This window comes from Lynx canadensis, chromosome B3, assembly GCF_007474595.2.
Source record: "Lynx canadensis isolate LIC74 chromosome B3, mLynCan4.pri.v2, whole genome shotgun sequence".
Lineage (NCBI taxonomy): Eukaryota > Metazoa > Chordata > Mammalia > Carnivora > Felidae > Lynx > Lynx canadensis.
Window position 1 is genome coordinate 120,721,217 of NC_044308.2, and position 20,360 is coordinate 120,741,576.

Here is a 20,360-nt window from a genome sequence, read left to right on the forward strand (position 1 = left end):
TTCCCTCCGCTCGCGCTCTCGTTCCTCTTCTCCAACTAAGCTTCTGGGTCTTTTCCCACGAGAAGCTCAGAGAAGGCAAGGCGTGTTGCTTCCCAGTAACACAGCCTCCCGATCACTCCTGGGAATCAGTGCTGCTTCCAGCCACCCCACCCCACCTCACCCAGCCTTCCTGGACCCTTCCTGTGAGGTCAGTTCCCTGCTCCTGGCTCCTAGGCCGCTGGGATGTTCACAGAATTCCAGTCTTCTGTTGAGGAAACTGGACAGGCTACTGTTGAGGAAACTGAGGCACAGAGCAATTTTTTTTTTTTAAAGGCCACACGCTTATGGGTGGCGGAGGTGATAGTTAACTCAGCCCCTCTAGTTTGGGTAGGCATTGTCATTTGAGTAACAAGAGGAAATCTAGGTGTAGAAAGCTTAAAAGTAATTTACCTACAGTATATAGCCAGTAGGTGCCAACCCTGAGATGTGGAGGCAGGAAGTCTCTTGCCAGAGTCTATGCACGTCCCATGCAATACTGCCTCTGAAATTCAGCCATCATTCGAGAAATATTTATGACATTCACTGTGTGCCGGGCCCTGTTCTAGGCTCTGTGGACGCAGCAGTGAACAAAACAAACTAATAAACAAAGCCCTTGCCCTTAATGGAACTTACACAGGGCGTGGGTAGGTGCATGGGAAAGGCCATAAACCAAGTAATTTATGTATTATGATAAAAGAGAAGTGCCATGGCAGAAAATAAAGCAGGGAGGTAGAATATGGAGTGCCTGGGTTGGGACTGCTGAAACTTGAAATAGGGTGACAGCAACACAGCTTGTTGCTGTGTTACTGAGGCCTTTAAGCAAACACTTGCAAGATGGGAGGAAAATTAAAATTATATCCTTCTGGACTCCACCTCTACCAAATCACCCTCCGGGGGTGGGGCCCTGGCACATGTGTTTTTAATAAACCTCACAGGTGGGGCGCCTGGGTGGCTCAGTAGGTGGAGCGTCCGACTCTTGGTTTCGGCTAAGGTCATGATCTCATGGGTTCATGGGTTCGAGCCCCGTGTCCTGCTCTGCTGACAGCTCGGGACCTGCTTGGGATTTTCTCGCTCTCCCTCTCTCTCTTCCCCTCCTCTGCTCTCTCTCTCTCTCTCTCTCAAAATAAATAAACTAAAAAAAAAAAAAAAAAAAAAAAGAGTAGTATAATAAACCTCACAGGTGATTGAGGTGCTCAGCAAGGTCTGGAAGCCACCATTCTAGAGCTTCTTTCTGCCCAGAGTGAGCACCAGGCACCTTTTGCTTTCAGCAAGGCAAGGAAGAAGTGAGAGCAAAGGTTTGAAAACTGGCTTTAAGGTGGTGGCAGTGTAGCTATGAGCTCACACAAAGCAGGGAAGTAGGTTATGGATTTTGGAAAAATCCAAAGAATAAGCCCTTCTTCCTCATCTGGTACCAAGGAAGAAGAAACCAAAGGATTCATCGGAGCCTATATTTCATCTGTCTCAGATTTTGGCAATGGATGTTTCTTCAGGTTAAAATCTAACAGGGTATTTTCATTGAGAATCAGATCTTAGGGTAATCTCTAAGAGCAATTACAAGGGAGGAGACAGGTCCAGAGGGCTCTGCCTGGCCACACAGGTAGTTATCAGCAGAGCCAGGATAAGACCTCAAATCTTCTGACATCCAAGCAGTGCTGTTGCTGTCACAAGGCATGTGAACACACGGCCCTACCCAGTAAACATGTGTGGATGACCGGTTGAATTGAGTAATTTATTGGGTATTGAAGAAATGCTTGCAATCCACTTTTAGGGGGTGCCACTTCCACTCTCAAGTCCTCACGTTTTAGCAGTGGTCATCTTGACCTTATGCCCAGCATGATATCGGGGCTCTTGCTCACTTTCAGGACCATGAGACCATCTCTCTGGGGGTTCCAGCTGATCAGGACCAGGGACCTGGCCAGCGGTGTTGGCTTGGGGATCTTACATGAAGAATCAATGAAGACTCAACTTGCTTGCCCCATTAGGCTGGGAATTGGAGGGATATCTTCCTCGGTTAGCCTAGGAGAATGGCTGGTACCCGGTAATATGTGCAGAAGAAAAGTACTCTTGTAAGATCTGGTATCACAAAGGCACCTGGCGGGGGCACCTGGGTGGCTCAGTTGGTTAAGCCTCCGACTCTTGGACTCTTGATATCTCATGGTTTGTGAGTTTGACCCCACATCGTTGGGCTTTGTGCTGACAGCATGTGGCCTGCTTGGGATTCTGTCTCTCCCTCTCTCTGCCCCTCCCACATGTGCACTCTTTGTCGCTGTCTCAAAATAAGTAAATAAACTTAAAAAAAAAAAAAAAGGAACTGGCTCTGCTGCTTAGCACTCAGATGATTTCCCTCAAGCCACATCTTTGCACCTTAGTATCTATCCTCAATTGTTGAATGCAGATATCACTGGTGCTCACTTTGTGGGGCTGTTGGAGAGATTACTTATGCTTTTGAATGTCATTACTACTAAGGTATTTGACATCTTCGTTCACCCTCTTTGTAAAGTTCTTGAAGGCAGAGATTATATATATTGCATTTTCTATTAGAAACTATTTATTTGCACCTGACACCCCCACCCACTCCCCCACCTGTAAGCCTGTTTTCTTTACTGTCCAATGGAAACAATACAACTCATCTTGTTTTTCCACATACGGTTATTATGCCTTTCATGTGAGCTAATAACTGTGAAGGGCGTTTGTACATTGCAAGGGCTATATAGGAAGCTAAATAGGAAGGATCAATTTAATTACTACTATTAGCTAATGCTTTGCACTTAATATTTAAATTAAAAAAAATTTTTAATGTTTCTTTTTGAGACAGAGCACAAGTGGGGGAGGGGCAGAGGGAGAGGGAGACACAAAATCCAAAGCAGGCTCCAGGCTGTCAGCGCAGAGCCCGATGCAGACCTCGAACTCACAAACCGTGAGAAAAAGGGCCTGAGCCAAAGTCGGACGCTCAACCGACTAGGCCACCCGGACAACCCTGCACTAAATAATATTTAAACAGATCTACAAGTGTAGACAGTTCCTAAAGACTAACATTTTTTCACTGTCCCACAGGAGCAGCCTTAGCGGGATTTAATATCTGGAGGTTTCCTCCAGAACTGTCAAGCGAGGAAGTTTTGGGAAGTTTTGGTTTAAATTCAAAGGGGGCACACGGAATCCAGGAATGATGCCACGGATCCTTTAAATATTGAGATGAAGGGGCGGGGCCATCGTCAGGGACGCGACTGGGCCGCTTGGTTTCCAGGAAGTGACGTCAGGCGGCCGCGGAGATGGAGGACGTGCTGGACTTAGGCGAGGAGCGACGCCGCGGCTCGGCCACCTCCGTGAGGATTGACTTGGGGATTTGGGGCTAGGATTTGGCGGGTGGGGAGGAGCGACCTAGCCGGCTCGGCGTCCCTGAGGCGCCTCGGCCTGGCCTGTCCCCAGCGGCCGGGCCCAGAGCCGCGCCGGGGTGAGGCCGAGGAAGAGGCGGCCTCAGCTGCCCCGCCCCCGGCCTGGGGTGTGCTTTCTTTAAAATTCTCCAAAAGCAGAAAACAGATCCTGCGCCTGCAGGCCTCCGGAACCGGTGGGAAATTTCCCAGCCAGTCTGCGCTTTCTGGAGCCCCGAGTGCTAACTCCCCTAGAAAGGACATATCTGAAGGGTGATTGGGGCGGGGTGGTGGGGGGGAGATCCTGGTCAGGGTCGCACTTGCACCTACCCTAGGGCTTTTTCCGTGGGACTTCACCTGCCAGAAGTTCATGTAAAAACCACAGTGTTTTAACGCGTGAAAAGAAGGCAGGCAGGCTGGAGTGGCCTTTTCTTGACCGGAGTTCCCACGAGGAGGTGGGAGTTACTTCAGTTTTATGATTTAGGAAATCAAGACTCGGATTTCTAACACGGAGGAATGGCTAGGAGCTGGGGGTCCAGAGGTCAAATGGAGTATGAAGCTGCTTACTGGGTTAAAAAAAAAAAAAAAAAAAAAAAGGTGAACATTGTGTGTCAATTATAATAAAATTATTTTTTAATTAATACAAGTGAACCCTCCCGAACCTCGGTTTCCTTATCTCTAGAATGGAGACGTTGATATCTACTTCAAAGTGCTGCAGTGAAGATGAAATGGAATAACGCATGGGAAGTATTTAATCCAGTGCCTGACATGAGATCTCTGTTCCTTCTAGAGGAAAGTCTAGCTGCATTTCTTTGGGTAGGAAAGATCTCTGGTAGTTAAAAAGAGAAACTTGTGATCGTTAATCCGGGAATTTCATATTTTCCTATTAAATAGAAATGATGTCAGGTGCTTTGTTTTCAGGGTTTGGAGCATTTTTGAGAAATATATTCAAGTTACTCAAATCCCATCCTCCACCACGTCTTCATACATCATGTCCTTGCTTACCTTCCCAGAATTCTTGTCCTCATAGTGGCTCGAAGATGTTTGGGTCAGCAGCGCTCCCCATCTCTCCTTACAGGGGCCCAAGATGGGTCGCCGAGCTCAGCAGGAGTCAGCTCAAGTGGACAGTCATCTCAGTAACAAGAACTCCTCTTCGATTCTGACTGGAGAGGTGGGTGTTACAAAAAAATGCCAAGGGTTAGTAATTGCTTTTTTTTTTTTTTGCAAGTTTATTTATTTTGAGAGAGAGAGAGAATGAGAGAGAGAGAAAGAGAGAGAGAAAGAGAGAATCCCAAGCGGGCTCTGTGCTAATAGCACGAACCGTGAGATCATGACCTGAGCCGGAATCAAGAGTCGGTCGCTTAACGGATTGAGCCACCAGGTGCCCCAGAGTTAGTAATTACTTAATCAGCAAGGATTTGGTATTCCATATGGCTTCTCGTTAACACCAGCCCTTCCTCCTGTCTTGATTTGGGGATTCCCTTCCTTGGCATTTGTCCTATTTGCAAGAAATGACAGAAGAGCGTTTTTCTTTGATGCCAGAGTAGTTTCTGCATTGCTATATATTCTCAGTGGAGAATGTTCTTCAGCTTGCTGAGGCAGGGGTAACTGGGAAGTCTGAAAATCCCGGAGAAATCCAGGTTTTTATTTCTACCGAATAAATGTCAGTGAGGCATGCTGGTGACGTAAGGTTGGATTACACAACTGGACGTTTGCTCTCAGCGGTGACCTGCAGTTTCTACAGTTTTCAGGCAGGAAGGGGATTAGTACTGGCCTTACTTTCCTGGAAACTTCTCCGAGTGCCCTGGAATTGTGGGAATTTATCCAGCTGCTCTGTGGAGGGTGGGTAATCCTGATGAGCAACACTTAGTGCCAGGGCGCTATTTTTGGAAGTTTACGCAGAGCCCCTTTGCACTTTTCCTCTGTTCATTTGAGCAAACTTTGCCCTTTTCAAGAGTCAGTTTCAGGGTAATCCCTCTGTCAGTTCTTCCTAACTCCTCCAGGCCATCTTAGGGTTCCTTCTTCTTGGTGCCCGTGGTACCTATTATAGAACGTGTATATGTTCTCACATCGTGTGCTCATTTTCTTTTTATGGATCTGTTTGCCCCACGAGACAGTTCCCAAGCAGCAGGAAACCTGGCTTCTCAGTTACCCAGCTCGTTGGCCCTAGCAGGTATAAAATAGATGAAGGGATCTACGCCGCAAAGCCGTTATAATGGGCTCGGCAGGTGCGTGAGCAAAGCACGCTGGGGACAAGACACAGACACAGGTACTTACATATCACATATGTTGGGATGTTCTTCACCCTTCTAGGAAGCAAGTTCTCCAGCATTTCTGTACATGGCCCTTTCAGTTTATCTTTCCCTTTCTCACTTACTATAGAAATGTGGGTACCAATAATTATTACTTGAAGGTAACAGTCATGCCGGCACAGAAAAGTGGTAGCCAACCCTTGGCCTCATTGCCTGGAGCAGTACAGAGAGGGTGGGAAGGGGTTGTGGGAAGGGGGGGTGGTGGCTGTGTGTGGCACATGTCCCCTGTAAAGAGGTAACCACTGCCTAGTGAAAGCTAGTGATACTGGAGAATACCCGGTATTGCCGGATCCTCTGATTTTCCAAGAGATGCTGGCCATCTAAAATGTGGTGAGAAAGCAACACATTTTTACAGGTTAGCAACCAATTATGACAACTCATCATATGGACCAGATTGGGCCTGAGGGTTGTCAGTTTGTGACTTTGGCCACAGCACCTACATTATGGCACTTCTTATGTTGTATTCTAATTGTTTACCTGCCTGGCTCCCTCACAAGATGTGAGCTTTTGGAAGTCAGGTTGTGCTTTACCATTGTACCCCTTTGTTGATCACAGTGCCCAGCGTGGAACAGGCATGCAGTTGACAGTGCAAAGACTCGGGGTGAAGTACACCGTGTGCGATGGGGCCCTTAGAAGCTGAGAAGGAGTGTTGCAGGGTGGGGGTTGCAGGGTGGGGGTTGGGGTGGCGCACTGGAAGCACAGCTCAGGGGAGCGGTGGTAGAATCTAGGAAGACGGTGAGAGAACACATATACCCAACACTGGGTATGGAACTGCGGTCCATACTGCGACTCGAACTGCAGTCGTGGATGTCTTTAAAGAGAACTGTTGAAGCACGTGACTAGGTTAATGGAAGTCTCCTCTTGGCCTCTGGCCGCTTTAGACTGTGGGTCTAGAAGGATGCATCTCAACAGCAAATCATTTATTCCTTTGTCCAACAAATATTTATTGAAGTTTACTGTGTGCCAGGTACCATTTTAGAGGGTTGGCATATCAAAAGGGACAGAATCTCCTGCCATCATGGAACTTCTATTCCCGTGATCACTGGCAGCCAGAAGGACTAATCACACGTCTGCTTAACTACTTAACTGTGAAGGGGATTCTAGCCGCCCATCATGGTTAGGTGGTGGGCCAGGAAGGATGTCCTGGAATGACCTGACAGCCTTGAGGCTCTGTGTCACCCCCACACCAAATCAGCTTCTAGGCTGGGGTCGGTAGGCGTCATTCACCCGCCCATTGCCTTCCCCTTGGCTCCCAGGTGAGAGTCAGTCCTGTGAGTACCTAACTTCAAAGTTGCAGACTGGGATGAACTTTTCAGGGTTTCAGCCTCTCTGGAATACCTACTGATTTCCCCAGGGATACCTACCTCTGGGCCTTAGCATTTTTCTGGGAGAACGTGATGAAAAGTCATTCTGTTCTTCACCCAACCGGTGCCTGGCTGTGACATGCGCATCAGAAATGCAGCATTCCTGGTCTCCCTGGGCTGACTGAGGTTTAAGGCCATGTGGGCAGCCTCCCTCCGGGCCAGATGCTCACTGTGCTGTGTGGGACATTTTGGCTGTTTCTTTCTAAAATTAGATCCCGAGACTTGTGTGTGTGCCCATTTACATTCCGATTCAGAGTGTATGACTTGATATATTTTTCTTTGCCCTCTCGCTGACTATATTCTAGGATGGAGCTATCCATGAAAACGTACTTAATGGTACCTGGGGGCGGTCAGACAGCTGCAGTTCCTGTAGAGTTAAGTAGGAATGATGATTTCGAAGCAGGGTGGTGGAGTTGGACGCTCTGGTGGAGGAAGAAGAGGCGCAACTTGCTAGAGTAGAGAGAACACACGGCTTGGACAGACCAGAGCCTGAGACCCGGCTCTGCTAATGGCCTGGATCTCGAACAAGTCCACTCCTCTCTCTAATCTCCCATTTCATTATCTGGCAGGTGGTGGCAACAATACCACCAGGTTGCTGCGGGGATTACGAGAGGGATGCATTCAACAGTGCTTTGGTAAACTGAACAGCACTATGCACACGTGCGCTCGCTTGGTAAACTAGCAAATAGACGGGCACTGGCCAGTGCTTTGCCCTTTCTATTAAAGGACAGCGACGTAGGAGGATGTGAGCCTGGGTCTCTTGTCAAACTGACTTGGAAGTCCCTTCGAGGGCTCTGACTGATTTATCCACAGGTAAACTAGTAGTGATCCAAAGCAGTGTTTGTGCTTCCTGGGTGTGTGGGCATGCCTTAGGAAGAGTGGGGAAGAGCGCCGCCTCAGGGTCATACGGGCCTGGGTTGAAATCCTGGCTCGGCCACCCATGAAGCCTAGGACTCCGGGCAAGTTATTTAACCTCTTTCAGCCTCAGTTCCCTCATCGATAAGCCGGGGATAATCATTTCACATCCTCCACAGGGCGGCTGAAAAGAAAACATGAGATAATAGATGTAAGCCCTTCACACAATCTGGCACATGGCTCGCAGTTTGTTACTAATCATTATTATCTCTCTAGAACTTGGATGTTCTTTTTATTTTGCCTTAACCCCCTCTATTAAGATTAAAACCTGGGAGCCTTTGGGTTGAATGTGGCATACAGTCATGTCTTGTTTGATCCGCACAGAGTTTAAAATGTTTTCATTTGGTTGTTTATGAGTTAGGAAACTTCACGTGAAAATCCAGATTCTGGGCTTCTCTTTAAAATCAGAAGTTCTGGCACAGTGGGAGTGCTGGGCCGGCGTCCCCCCATGGCGACAGCTGGCCGGAGCTTGCTTACATACCGGTGCTTGCTTACATGCGGCCTCCCTTGTCCAGTTTGCCACTCCTTCCTTTCATACACCTGCTCAGATTTACTCACGTTTCGTCTGCCGTGTGCTACTTCCATTGAAGTTTAAAACTCCTGGTCTTTCAGGACGGATTGATTTTCAGGTACCCTTGTGTATCTCTCAGTATTGAATTCGGCTACATGGATCAGAAACTTGACCCCAGTTTTTGAATCAAGCAGGCATGAGTCTTCTCAAAGCAGGAAGTCCAGTGGAGGGCAGAACAGGGCAGGTGCAGTCACTGGGCAATATCCTGCATTACCCCGGCGCCTCCTGGCTTCTGACTCTGCCACCTGCAGCTCGAGGCTTGTTCTCACTGTTATGGTTGCGAGCTGGCTGGTGGTTCCCCGGGCATCAGATCTGCATTCTAGGTAGGAGGAGGGGCCATAGTAGAAGAGTTCAAGGTGCATGCCAGCTAAGTTTGTTCCTTCTTATGAGGAAAACAGTAGCCACAGACCTCACCAAGTAGACTTCTAGTTACGTTTCATTGGTCAGAACTGGCTCTTAAAAACCACCGTAAATTTCAAGGGACTTTTCAACCAGGCGTGTTGCCACAGCCATAACACTGGGGTTTGGAGTTAGGGAGAAGAGGAGAAGGGCTGTTGAGTGGGCCATTTGCAACCAATGTGTCATCATTTCTTCAAAAAACAATTCATACAGAGGTTTTATTCAGAGATTTGGGTATGACAGGAAAGAATTATTTTTAGTAACAACAACGACAAATCCACATTCCTCTCCAGATTTCTAATTTAAAGTTGTGTAGAGTTCGGTGGAAGATTGGATGCCCTGAAATTCCAGGATACCTGCCTGAGTTGCCTTTGTCAGCTCTTCTGGGTCTTTTCCTTCTGCCCATTTTCTCTGTAACCATTTGGGCCTTTCTGCCTCTAGGATCCCGGTGGCGCAGTCCAGGTTGTTAAATGCTTCCTCCCTCTCTGAGAGGAGAGGGAATGTCTCTTTATTTGCTTAGTCATTCTGGAAATTTCAGATAATTTCAAAGAACTTCAACTGTCTCGTTGTACTGAGTCACCTGGAAGATGAGCTCTTGGTGAAGTTTTACTAGCTTGGAGTTGGTTAGAGTTCTACTTCCTGCTTTAGACGAAATTAGGTAACGAACATAACGTGCTTAGCCCAGTACCTGACACACGGGAATCTCTCAAAAAACAGTAAGCACCAAGAAAGTTTATGACTGCACTCTTCTCTTTTTGGGGGTTATGGGGCCACCTGTCACAGATCAGGTGTGGATCGTAGATGCCTAGTTCAGCTGGCAGTTTGCTATTGGTTTGGTATTTGGTATGGGTGCTGAACAATTACGGTTGCTGAGAATTGTACTGGAAGATGATTCCATGGTGAGTATCTTCCTGCCTGCAGTGTCTAACTTCCTCCTGTCAGGGAAGCTCTGAGAATTGAACTGGATTTCTCTGTTTGACCTTTCACCTTCTGTTGATTCAAATGATTCTGCTCTTACACAGCTCCTTCAAGAAAAGACCAGGGCGCTCTCTACCATGATGTTACATTACCGGACGATGCTGTTGGCGGAAAGTAATCTCGGGCAAAACCTGCCCAGGGCTGGCCTGTCTTTTGGATGAACACTTCTCACTTGGGTCTAGACCTCTTTGCGGCTTAACTTTTGGCTTGCAGATTGTCCTTTTAATAAGTTTGGTTTGCATTGGAACAGCTGCTACCTCTCTGTTAATTGCACACAATGTCCTACGTAAGCCTCACGGGAGCTCTTGAACTGGGTGCTCCACTGACCTCATCTTACTTTGAAGACACTGAGACTTTGAGAGGTTGGGTGACTGGTCCAGAGTCATTCAGCTCATCTCCGACTCTAGTCTCGTCTCTGTGACTCCAGCCAGGTGCTTCTCCACCACCTGACCTCTTCTACCTGCGGGACAGGTCGGCGCACAGAGCTCCCAGCAGAGAGTGGCTTTTGGGTTACTCCCCGGGAATCCTTCTGGAGCGGGGGTTGGTTCTCGATTGACGACCCTTATTCATCCACTTGTCTGGAGAAATGTTTGAGTCACAGCTGTTCCCTTTCTCTCCACCCCCCATCCCTTCAGTGTTCCTCCTAGGACGCAGAACTGAAAGTTAGCCAGATTCTCTTGCAGGAATCTGAGCAATGCCGTTGGGCTCATGTTCCCAAATTAGGCCAATTTCCTCATCCCTCGGCCGCTTCACTCCAGTGGAGCTCCCTCAGCGCTCTGCATTACGTCTCTCGTCCTCCGCCTGTTCCCTGACGGCTCTGCCAGCCGGGCAGTTATTTTCAGCCCAGGAGGGTTATCTCCTGACCCTTTTTGGTGACATTTTTCTTCTTTCTCACAAAAATAACTTTCCTGATTGGTCACATTTTTCAGCCTTTTTCGTAGGCGCGCTCCAATGGGCCGGGTTGAACGATGCTCCTGATAACGTCGTCGAAGAGGGATGCGGGGAATTTGACGGGGAACCGTTCGCGAGGAATGCGTTTTCCACACTTCATGTTTGTGTCATGCTTCGCATGCTTTGGTTTTGAACTCTCCCTCAGGGTGGGCGATGCCCGTCGCTCACCATCCCTGGGGCCACCACTGTGTGGGAGGGAATGTCAACTGAGGGTAGAGGCCGCCATTAGAAATAGCATCTTGAGATTCTCCTCCAGCGCTGGCTCAGGCTCTTTCATTGTCCCCGCACGACACACTTTAATAACTTGTGACTCATTTTGCTATCTGGAAAGCCAGAGGGAACCGCTCTCGCTGACTTCCTGCGGGTCTCGGGGTGAAAGATAGTGCTTGAATGCCACTCGAAGGTTCTCTCAGACACCTGTGGGCAGGGCTAAATTCGAAATAAGTGTAAAGAGTTTAGCCCAGGGCCCCGCTAAGTTAGCTGTCGTTCTCGTGATCTGCACAACCTGACAAGTGGACAGGATTATCATTTCGTCTTTAATCCCCACTCTGCCAATTACGAGGTGAATATCCTGGGCAAGTTCCTTACTGCCCTAAGCCTGGCTTCTCATCTCAATAGATCATATGGAGATAACAGTAGTAGTTCTCTGTTAGCAGTTGTTGGAGGATTAAATACGAGCACATACAAAGCTCTTGGCCTAGTGCCTGGCACACGCCAGCCATTATTGTCATCCACGTTAGATGAGAATTAGGAGGTATTGTCCATATATCTTCAATTGCATTTCTGTTTAAGATACGGAGATATTTATATTTCACAAAACTAACTGGCCCTTAGGACCAGAAACATGTGGATGAGGAAGGAGCCTTTTGATGAAAATTCTTGGTGCCACTTGAGAGCTATTTTATTGGTCTCCTTTAGTGGCCTTTCTGCCTGTGCCACAGACCAGTTATCCGCTAGTCTCTTTCCATCTCCTTCTCAAAACCCAACCCTCTGTCTAGAGGTTGGCGGTCTTTCCAAAGAATCATCTTTAATTGCTGACGTATATCATTCTGTCATTCTGGAGAAATGTGGGTAGAAAGTGCGGAGGGCAAGAGTGACCTTGGTGACCCCCAGTGACCTTGGAGTAGAAAGTAATAGCTATTCATTTATTCATTTACTTGTGAAACTAGACTGAGGATTTTCTACGTGCCAGGCATTGTGCTTAGAGCTGGCAACCCAGTGAGAAACCGGACATGCTCCCTGTCCTCTCAGAACTTTGATCCGGGGGCTACAGAGAATTAAGTGCCAGGCAGGGGTGAACACAGCAAAATACAGGAATACCTACATTGTGCCCCTTTGAGCCCTGAGGACATCCAGAACGGTTGTCTAGGGAAAAATCACATCTGAGCTGAGACTTGGAAGAGTGAGTAGATGTTAGCCCAGGGAAGGGGCAGAGGAGAAAATACTCCCAAGCAGAGGGATGAGCATGTGCCAGTCCTGGAGGTGAGGGAGAGAGCGTGGCCTGCTGGCTTTGTTAGTGCGGCCATTGACCCTACCAGCGAGGGAGTAATGGTTGGGAGGGACTTTTGCCAGCAAAGAGATGGTTTTCAGATCGTCCCAAACCCGTCCCGTCGTCTTTTTTAACAAAGAACCATATGAGGCCAGTGTTTCTTATACGACACTGAAGTAACTGGTAATATTGTGAAGGTGAGACTGACCTTTCCATGTTTTTCTAGCCTTTCACTGATGCGTCTTCCGTGCAGCCATTACACTTCACTGCAGGCGTTTGTGTTGGCCGGTCAGGAAAATCTCAGAGATGTGCTCAGGTGCAGTACCCCTGCCTTGTAACTCTCCAGGCTGATCCTTTATGAGGGGGCGCCTCATAGTCCAGCAGTTTACAGCGTTCACCCTTCATTTATATCCTGAAAGTTCTTAGCTTTCTCTGAGGATTCCTCTGAGCATAGATCCTAGCGACCCTGGAGAGAAATCTGTCCATAATGGACGTAACACTGAATTAGTCGCCATCTGCTAGGATTTAGAAAATGTCCTTTAATTTCACAAAATAAGAGACTAAGTATTCAGAACTCTGCTATGACAAGAATATGCTAGATGCTTAATAAAAATATGTGTACAGGAATCAGTGACACAAGCCAAGTTGGTGTCCGTGACGCATGACTGTTGCATAGCCTCAGGGAAGACAACCCTCAGCTCAGCATCCCTAATTTGCATTAAAGAACATACATGTAATTTAACAACCCAGGTCATATCTGCTTACGACCCAATTCAAAAGACTTCAGATTCTGTTGTAACATTAGAATTTGATGTGACTCCTGTTTGAAATAAGTAGAATACTGGCATGTGCTCGGAAATCTTCTTTTTTTTTTTTTTTTTTTTTGTATGCGAAAATTTTCACGATCATGATACTTTTGTTGTAATGAGAATTGACTCATATTCAGGCAAGGTTCCCGGAGCAAAGACTTAGCAAAATCTATGACCATCAGTGCCATTCTGTTAGGGAAAAAAAATTATCAACAATTGGCGAAATGGCTTAAGCCACTGTTAACTTACCTGAACTGTGGCAGCCACCTTATCCCTGGACTCATCTTTTGTACTTCTGCCCTCCTGCAGTTCAGATAGAGTGGGCTTATACAGAGGTGCCTCGTTCACTTCATACTTGGGACCCTTTACTAGACACCCCTTGCACTTAGGCTAAAAGAAACCCTAAATCCTTACCTTGAACCTGTGTGATTTGGTGCCTGCCTGCATCTGCAGATTCATTTCACGCCTGCCACCTGCTTGTTGTCCCATGGAACGAGCTTCACTTTGCCTAGAAGTCCCCTACTTATTCTAGTTTCCTAGAATACTACAGAATGGACTGGACTGGAGTGGGTCCCTAGAATATTCATGCCTCCTCTTTGCTGGGCTGACTCCGACTTCTCTTTTCCACTGTGTTCAATGTGAATGTCACTCCTTTTTAAAATTTTTTTTAACATTTATTCATTTTTGAGAGGCAGAGAGAGATAGAGCATAAGTAGAGGAAGGGCAGAGACAGAGGGAGACACATAATCTGAAGCAGGCTCCAGGTTCTGAGTTGTCAGCATAGAGCCCTACCCGGGGCTTGAACCCATGGACTGTGAGAATCATGACCTGAGCCGAAGTCAGATGCTCAACCGACTGAGCCACCCAGGTGCCCCTATCACTCCTTTTTAAATGAGAATATTACCCTCTTATTTAAATTACCTCCCTTTATTATATTGTCTTTAGCTTTTTTTTTTTTTTTAACTTTTTCTATCATCTTATCCACAGTTTGTAACTGTGTCATTATTTAGGTCCTTGTCCCTCACTAATTGCAAGCTCCAGAAGTAGTACCTGAGCCTGTCACTTTGTAGGTCCTCAGTAAGTCACTTGTCCAGTGAAGCTGAAGTGGGTGTGGGAGGGATGATGCATTCACTTTAGGGGCAGGTTAGCTTGAGATGCCTCTGACACCCCTAGCTGCCTCTGACATCCAGGAAGCTTTGATGTGTGGTACACCTGCTCGGGACGGGGCCCTGAGCTGGAACTGGAGATTTGGAAGTCATTAGTATTGAGGTGGTAAATGGAAGCCCAGCTCTGTAAGGGAGAGTCTGTGTAATAAGAGAAGAGGCCCTTGGACAGAACCTGGGGAACATCCATGTGGAAGGAACACACAGCCAAAGAATGTCTCGCAAAAGGAAATTGAGGACGGACCAGTGAAGGGAGGGGAAACACAGGCATGTGGCATCCAGAAGCCAAGGCAAGAGAGTGTCAAGAAGGAGGGAGGGGTCGAGAGTGCTTGATGCCACTAGGAGGGCGGGAGCAGGGTCTGTTGGATTTAGCGGTACGGAGGTGTCTGAGGTTTCACATTAAAATGCACGACTGTTTTTAGAAGGCACATCAGCAGACCACCTCCAGTTGTCTTGCTTATGGTGGCGTATGTACCTTACTGTGGGGAACAGCAGACTAAAGCCTGGCTAAGGGGGTGAAGAAGAGAGGTCAGCGCCCATAGGCATTTTTTTTTTTTAAACTTTTATGTTAGAGAGAGAGCGCACACCTGAGTAGGAGAGAGGGCGAGAGAGAGAACATCTTAAGCAGGCTTCTCACTCAGCATGGACCCTGATGTGGGGCTCGGTCTTATGACTGTGAGATTATGACCTGAGCCGAAACCAAGAGTCAGATGCTTAACCCACTGCCACCCAGGTGCTGCCCCAACCCATAGACATTTTGAAGGAAAGATAGATAAGATGTGGTAGCAGACTGGCTGTTGGAGGTAGGAAGAGGGACAGTCTGGAGTTTATCCCACGTGTAGCTAACATGACTGAATAAATACTGATGTTTTTGAGACTGATGGTTTTTTTAAATTCAATTCATTTTATTTACAGTTTTTAGGAATTTAGAAGAGACTCATTTCTCTTTTTTTAATGTTTCTTTATTTTGAGAAAGAGAGAGGAGGGCGGAGGGGCGCAGAGAGAGGGAGACAGAATCTCAAGCAGGCTCTGCAGCTGTCAGCGTAGAGCCCGACACGGGGCTCGAACCCACGGATGGTGAGATCATGACCTGAGCTGAAACCGAGAGCCGCTTAACCGACTGAGCTGCCCAGGCGCCCCCAAGACTGAGGATTTCAGAGCCTCAGCTGAGGGGAGCAAGAAGAGATCATTATTTCAGTTTGGGGCATGTTGAATTTGAGTTACCCTCAGGATTTTCAAAGAGGTATGTCAGGTAAACAGTTGAAAGTTTTGGTCTGGAGCTTAAGAGGGAAAGTTGAAAACTAGTGATAACAGATGTAGGAGTCATCATTATATATTCTGGGGTTTCTAAGAGGAACATATAAGAAAAACTTCTGATTCCTTTGGGTAGCTTACAGACCATTCATGATCTCCAGGTGCCAGTGTGTGAGTTTTAAGCAGAGAAGAGCTATGATCAAATTTGCGTTTTAGAAGGAGCGCTTTGGCAGTCAGTGGTCAGGGATACTTCCAGGTTTTGTGGGCCCCAAGCTTACACAGTTTGGAGGCCTTCTTTAGGAAAAATAATTCAAAGTTATGTGTTCAAAATGAGTTATGAAAGTGAATACCTATTTATAATGAGGAAAGAAATCATAGCTCATAGTTACAAGAGCCCTGGGTATTCAGATGCCTTTCTTCGGAGAGCTTGTTAGGCAGTGTACCAGCAATGCTTACGTCGAAAATGCCTCCTGATTGAGACCTAGCATCCCTTTCCTGTGTAGAACTCTCTGTAATTCCCAGGGGCCCATCCAGGTAAGGAGTACAGGTTGAAGGAAAGTAAGGCCGATGCAGGGAGACCAGGTAGGATCCAGCCAAAAGAAGGCAGAACACGAGCCTGGTAGGCCTTACTTTGCATGATTGTGCAGGTTCCCAACAGCCCTCAGCAGGTGGGTATTGACAGAGTGGAGGTATATAGGTGCCTTGATCCAGTTTTGGAGTAGTTCTCGGGGGAATGTGCTAAAGAGGCAAGGGAGGGAGGCATAGCGTGATGGACCTTGGGAGTGAGCTGGGTTGATGGAGAAGGAAGTGAAACCAAGGAAGAAGTTCTTAGATAAGGAAGGAGGGAGGGGATTAGATATTTCAGGGATGGAGCAGTTCCAGGTTATGACATGTTGGAAAAAGTAGCAAGGTCATTGGTATTTAAAGAGTCAGGGACCTCTTAGCTAAGCATTAGATGAACTGTTGATGTGAAAGTGGACTTTGCTCAGAATGGTGGGGCAGGTTGGGGAGCAGTCATGCCCTAGCGTCTCATCAGTCTGTGCTCATGCATTGTTAGTGACAGACATGAAGAAGGGAGGAGAGGCGATGTAGCTGAACAGTACAAGTTTCAAGAGAAGTGTTCCATGATAATTTAGAAGAATAATCGTCTCAAGGAACTTTGGGGAAGTGAACCTCACTTGGGACCCTGTTTTGTGCAGTTTTAAACAATGAACAGGCTCTACTCGAAAGAACTGCCAGAGAAATGGTGTCCCCGGGGGAACGCCAGGATTCGGGAGAGGTGAAGAGATGGAGAGGGTGTGCCGTGAACAGAGAATATCTAGTCGGTTGGGAACCAGGAGACTGATCAGAAAGCCTCCTTGAAGTCATTAGCCAGGCTAGATTTCTTCTCATTATGTAGCATGGCGATAATTACTGAGAAGGAGCGGAATGATAGTAAAATATTCTTTTCAGAATGATATTTTACAGGAAAAGGGTACTGACTGGTGTTGAATGTCACTGGTGATAGACGGAAACATTTCTGGTCACGTGCCTTTACCCCATGTAACAGAATTATGTCAGTTACTAGCTGATTGCTTTTTATATTCCATTCTAATCCCTCCATTGGCTTTTCAGGTATAGGGTTTTTTTGCTAATTTTTTTTTAACATTTATTTATTTTTGAGAGACAGAGAAAGGCAGAGCATGAGCAGGGGAGGGGGAGAGAGAGAGATACAGAATCTGAAACAGGCTCCAGGCTCTGAGCTGTTTGTTAGCCCAGAGCCTGACGCGGGGCTTGAACTCACGAACTGCAAGACCATGACCTCAGCCGAAGTCGGACGCTCAACCGACTGAGCCACCCAGGGGCCCCTCAGGTATAGTTTTTTTAATGCTTTTTTTTTTTTTTTTTTTTGGTCCCAGGGATTAGAATATGCATCTTTAACTCCTCCCTGGCTATGTGGAGTTACTATAATACCCCTTCACGTAACATGCGAGAGCCTTGCAGCGGCGTGAGTGCATCTGACCCCCTCTCTCCTTTGTGCTGGTGACGTCACATACTTTAAAACAACCTACTTCAGAAACTCCACGGCACCATTTGTCATTTCACTTTAAATAGTTGTCATTTGGAGAAATCAAGAGAAAAAGAGACTCTTGTATTTCACCCACATGTTTACCATTTCTGGTCTTCCTTTCTCCCTGTAGGTCCAGGTTTCCATTGGGCATCATTTCTCTTTACCGTGAAGAACTTTCCTTAGCATGTCTCATAGTACGGATTTGCAGAGAACTGCTCCCTACTTGCTTGCTTGATCTGAAGATAGTTTTATTTTACCCTCATTTGTGAAGGATATGTTCTACCCACCTAGAGTTCTGGGCTGAGCATTTTTTTCTTTTCAGCGCTCTAAAGATCCTCTTTCCTTTGCCCTCTGGCCTTCATTGTTTCTGAGGATGGGTTTTATATATAAATCTTTTCTCCTCTCTTTGCTGCTTTAAAGATTTCCTTTTTATCTTCTTTGGTTTTCAGCAGGGTGACTATGACTGGCTAGCTGTGATTTTCTTTGTATTCGCCGAGGTTCTGAGATCAGTAAGTCAGTATTTATAGCCGAATTTGGGAAACTTTAGGCCATTATTTCTTCAATTATCTTTGCCCCATTTTCTCTCTCCTTATCCCTCGGACTCCAATTGCAATATGTGTTAAACTGTTTCATATTGTCCCATTAGTTTGTCATGTGTTTTTTGGTCCTAAAACTTTGGTAATTTTTTCCTATCTTTTATCTTTTTTTTCCCCTTCAAACTGGATATTTTCTGTTTTCACTGATAATTTCTTCTGCTGTCTTCCAGCTAAACTTTTCACTGCAGCTACTGAACTTTTAAGTTCTAAATTTCCATTTGTTTCTCTTTCTTTCGTTTTTACGTCGCTTCTGTTAGATTCCCCGTTTGTGCATTTATTACGACCATCTTTTCTTTTAAAGTCCTTGAACATATTTATAGTAGCTGCTTTAAAACCCTTATCTGTTAATTCCGTTATTTGGGTCATCTTGGGGTCAGTTTTTGTTGTTTTTTTTCTTTTGCCTTTGGGTCACATTTTCATGTTTCTTCACATGTCCAGTCATCTTTATTTATACACAGGACCTTGTGGACAGTACATTGTGGAAACTCTGGATTATGTCACTCTCCTCTGAAAAGTGTTGTTTCTGTTTTAGTAGGCAGTTTCATTCTTTGCAGAGCACCTTGAATTTGTCAAGACTTGGTTTGAGGCTCTGTTAGGTCAGGTCTATTTTGGTTTTCCCTTTAGTCGTAGAGCGAATCCCATAGTCCTGGGACATGAGCTTCACTCCTGATGTGTGATTCACTTGGGATTTCACTGGCACACTCAAGGAATGTACCAAGTACCTCTAAGTTGCTGGAACTCAAACCAATGTCTTTCCCCTGCAGGGAGCAGCAGCTGAAATCTCATCTCCACTCAGTGGTTTGGGGGTGTTTCTTTGTTGTGGTTTATGTTTTTGTTTTTTTCTTTTTACCTCTTCAGCAGTTGTTTTTCACTGCGTTTCATGATGCAGCTCAGGTAAGCCTAAAGGATTTTAGGGGAGTTCAAATGCAGATCTGGGGCTCCTTTCTTCCCAGGATTTCTCCCTTTCTTTTTTTTTTTTTTTAATTTTTTAAAATGTTTATTTATTTTTGACAGAGAGAGGAAGACAGAGCATGAGTGGGGGAGGGGCAGAGAGAGAGGGAGACAAAGAGTCCGAAGCAGGCTCCAGGCTCTGAGCTCTCAGCACAGAACCCGACGTGGGGCTCGAACCCACGAACCATGAGATCATGACCTGAGCCGAAGTCGGATGCTCAACCAACTGAGCCATCCAGGCGCCCCAGAATTTCTCCCTTTCTATGTTTAGTGACTCTGGCAGCCCCCAAATTTGTCCTCAAGCCAATACAACTGCAGCTTTCTGCTTCAGTTCTGTGCTGCTCAGTTGCTGCCCAGACTGGAGAGTGCACTCAAGGGGAAAATCCATTTTAACATGGATTTTTGGCCAGTACGGTTTTTCTTTTTTCTTTCAAGGGTCAAGTCCCTTCCAGTTTCTGCCTGCTTTTGTTTGCCCTCCGGTGCCTTCGAGTAGTTGTTTTACGTATTTCATCCAGAGTTGATAGTTGTTATCTGTGTGGAGGTTAGCCGAATACAAACTACTCACCCATTACTGAATCCAGAACCTGCCAGTTGCTTTTGGATTGGTTCAGAGTCACTGTGGTTTTTTTCAAGTGATAACTGTTGCCAAGAAAAGAATGAGAGTGGTTGTTTCAGAGACAGAGTGTGTCGGTTTTCTCTCAGGGTAACTGACGGGGCGTACAGGTACGTTAGCTATTCAGGCAGGAAGCGTTCTGACATCAGTGGTGCCCTCGGAAGTAATGATCAGAAACACGGGCACGAAAGAGGCCCAGAGACCTGTGATGCAGACACTAGGATATCAGTACCCATTCAGGCACACGCTGTGCTAAGCACTCTGAAAAGTTAATCTAGAAAGGCCTCTAGAGTTGGAGAAGTTGGCAGTGGACGATTTGAAGGGTGGGAGGTCTTCCCGTACAACTTCAAACTGAGTATCAGAATTTCTAGATTAAGGGACTGCACCTAGGTCATGGCTTTTGTGTCAGAGCATCATCACCTGGGAGGAGTAGAGTGGCTGGCCTTCTGCCGTTCTTGTTTGAGGAAGGGTGGGATGAGAGCCTGGGATGAGAAAAGACAGAGAACGTAGCGTGTTTTAACCCTGGTCTAGTAGGAACTTTTTACCAACACGAGAAAAC

General features: G+C 46.6%; 1 protein-coding gene across 2 annotated transcripts in view; it reads left to right on the top strand.

Annotated features, from left to right (window-relative positions):
* Positions 1-3,055: 3,055 nt before the first annotated feature.
* IFT43 (intraflagellar transport 43) overlaps positions 3,056-20,360 on the top strand; it is an 81,855-nt gene continuing 64,550 nt past the window's right edge. Inside the window, exons 1-3 of one of the 2 annotated variants that reach the window (XM_032593425.1) lie at positions 3,277-3,341; positions 4,069-4,202; positions 4,465-4,557. In XM_032593425.1, the coding sequence (XP_032449316.1) occupies positions 4,110-4,202; positions 4,465-4,557 (186 nt within the window). In that variant the 5' untranslated portion in view covers positions 3,277-3,341; positions 4,069-4,109. Of the gene's footprint in view, positions 3,342-4,068; positions 4,203-4,464; positions 4,558-20,360 lie in introns of both variants that reach the window. The other variant, XM_030319627.1, reaches the window with a different exon arrangement.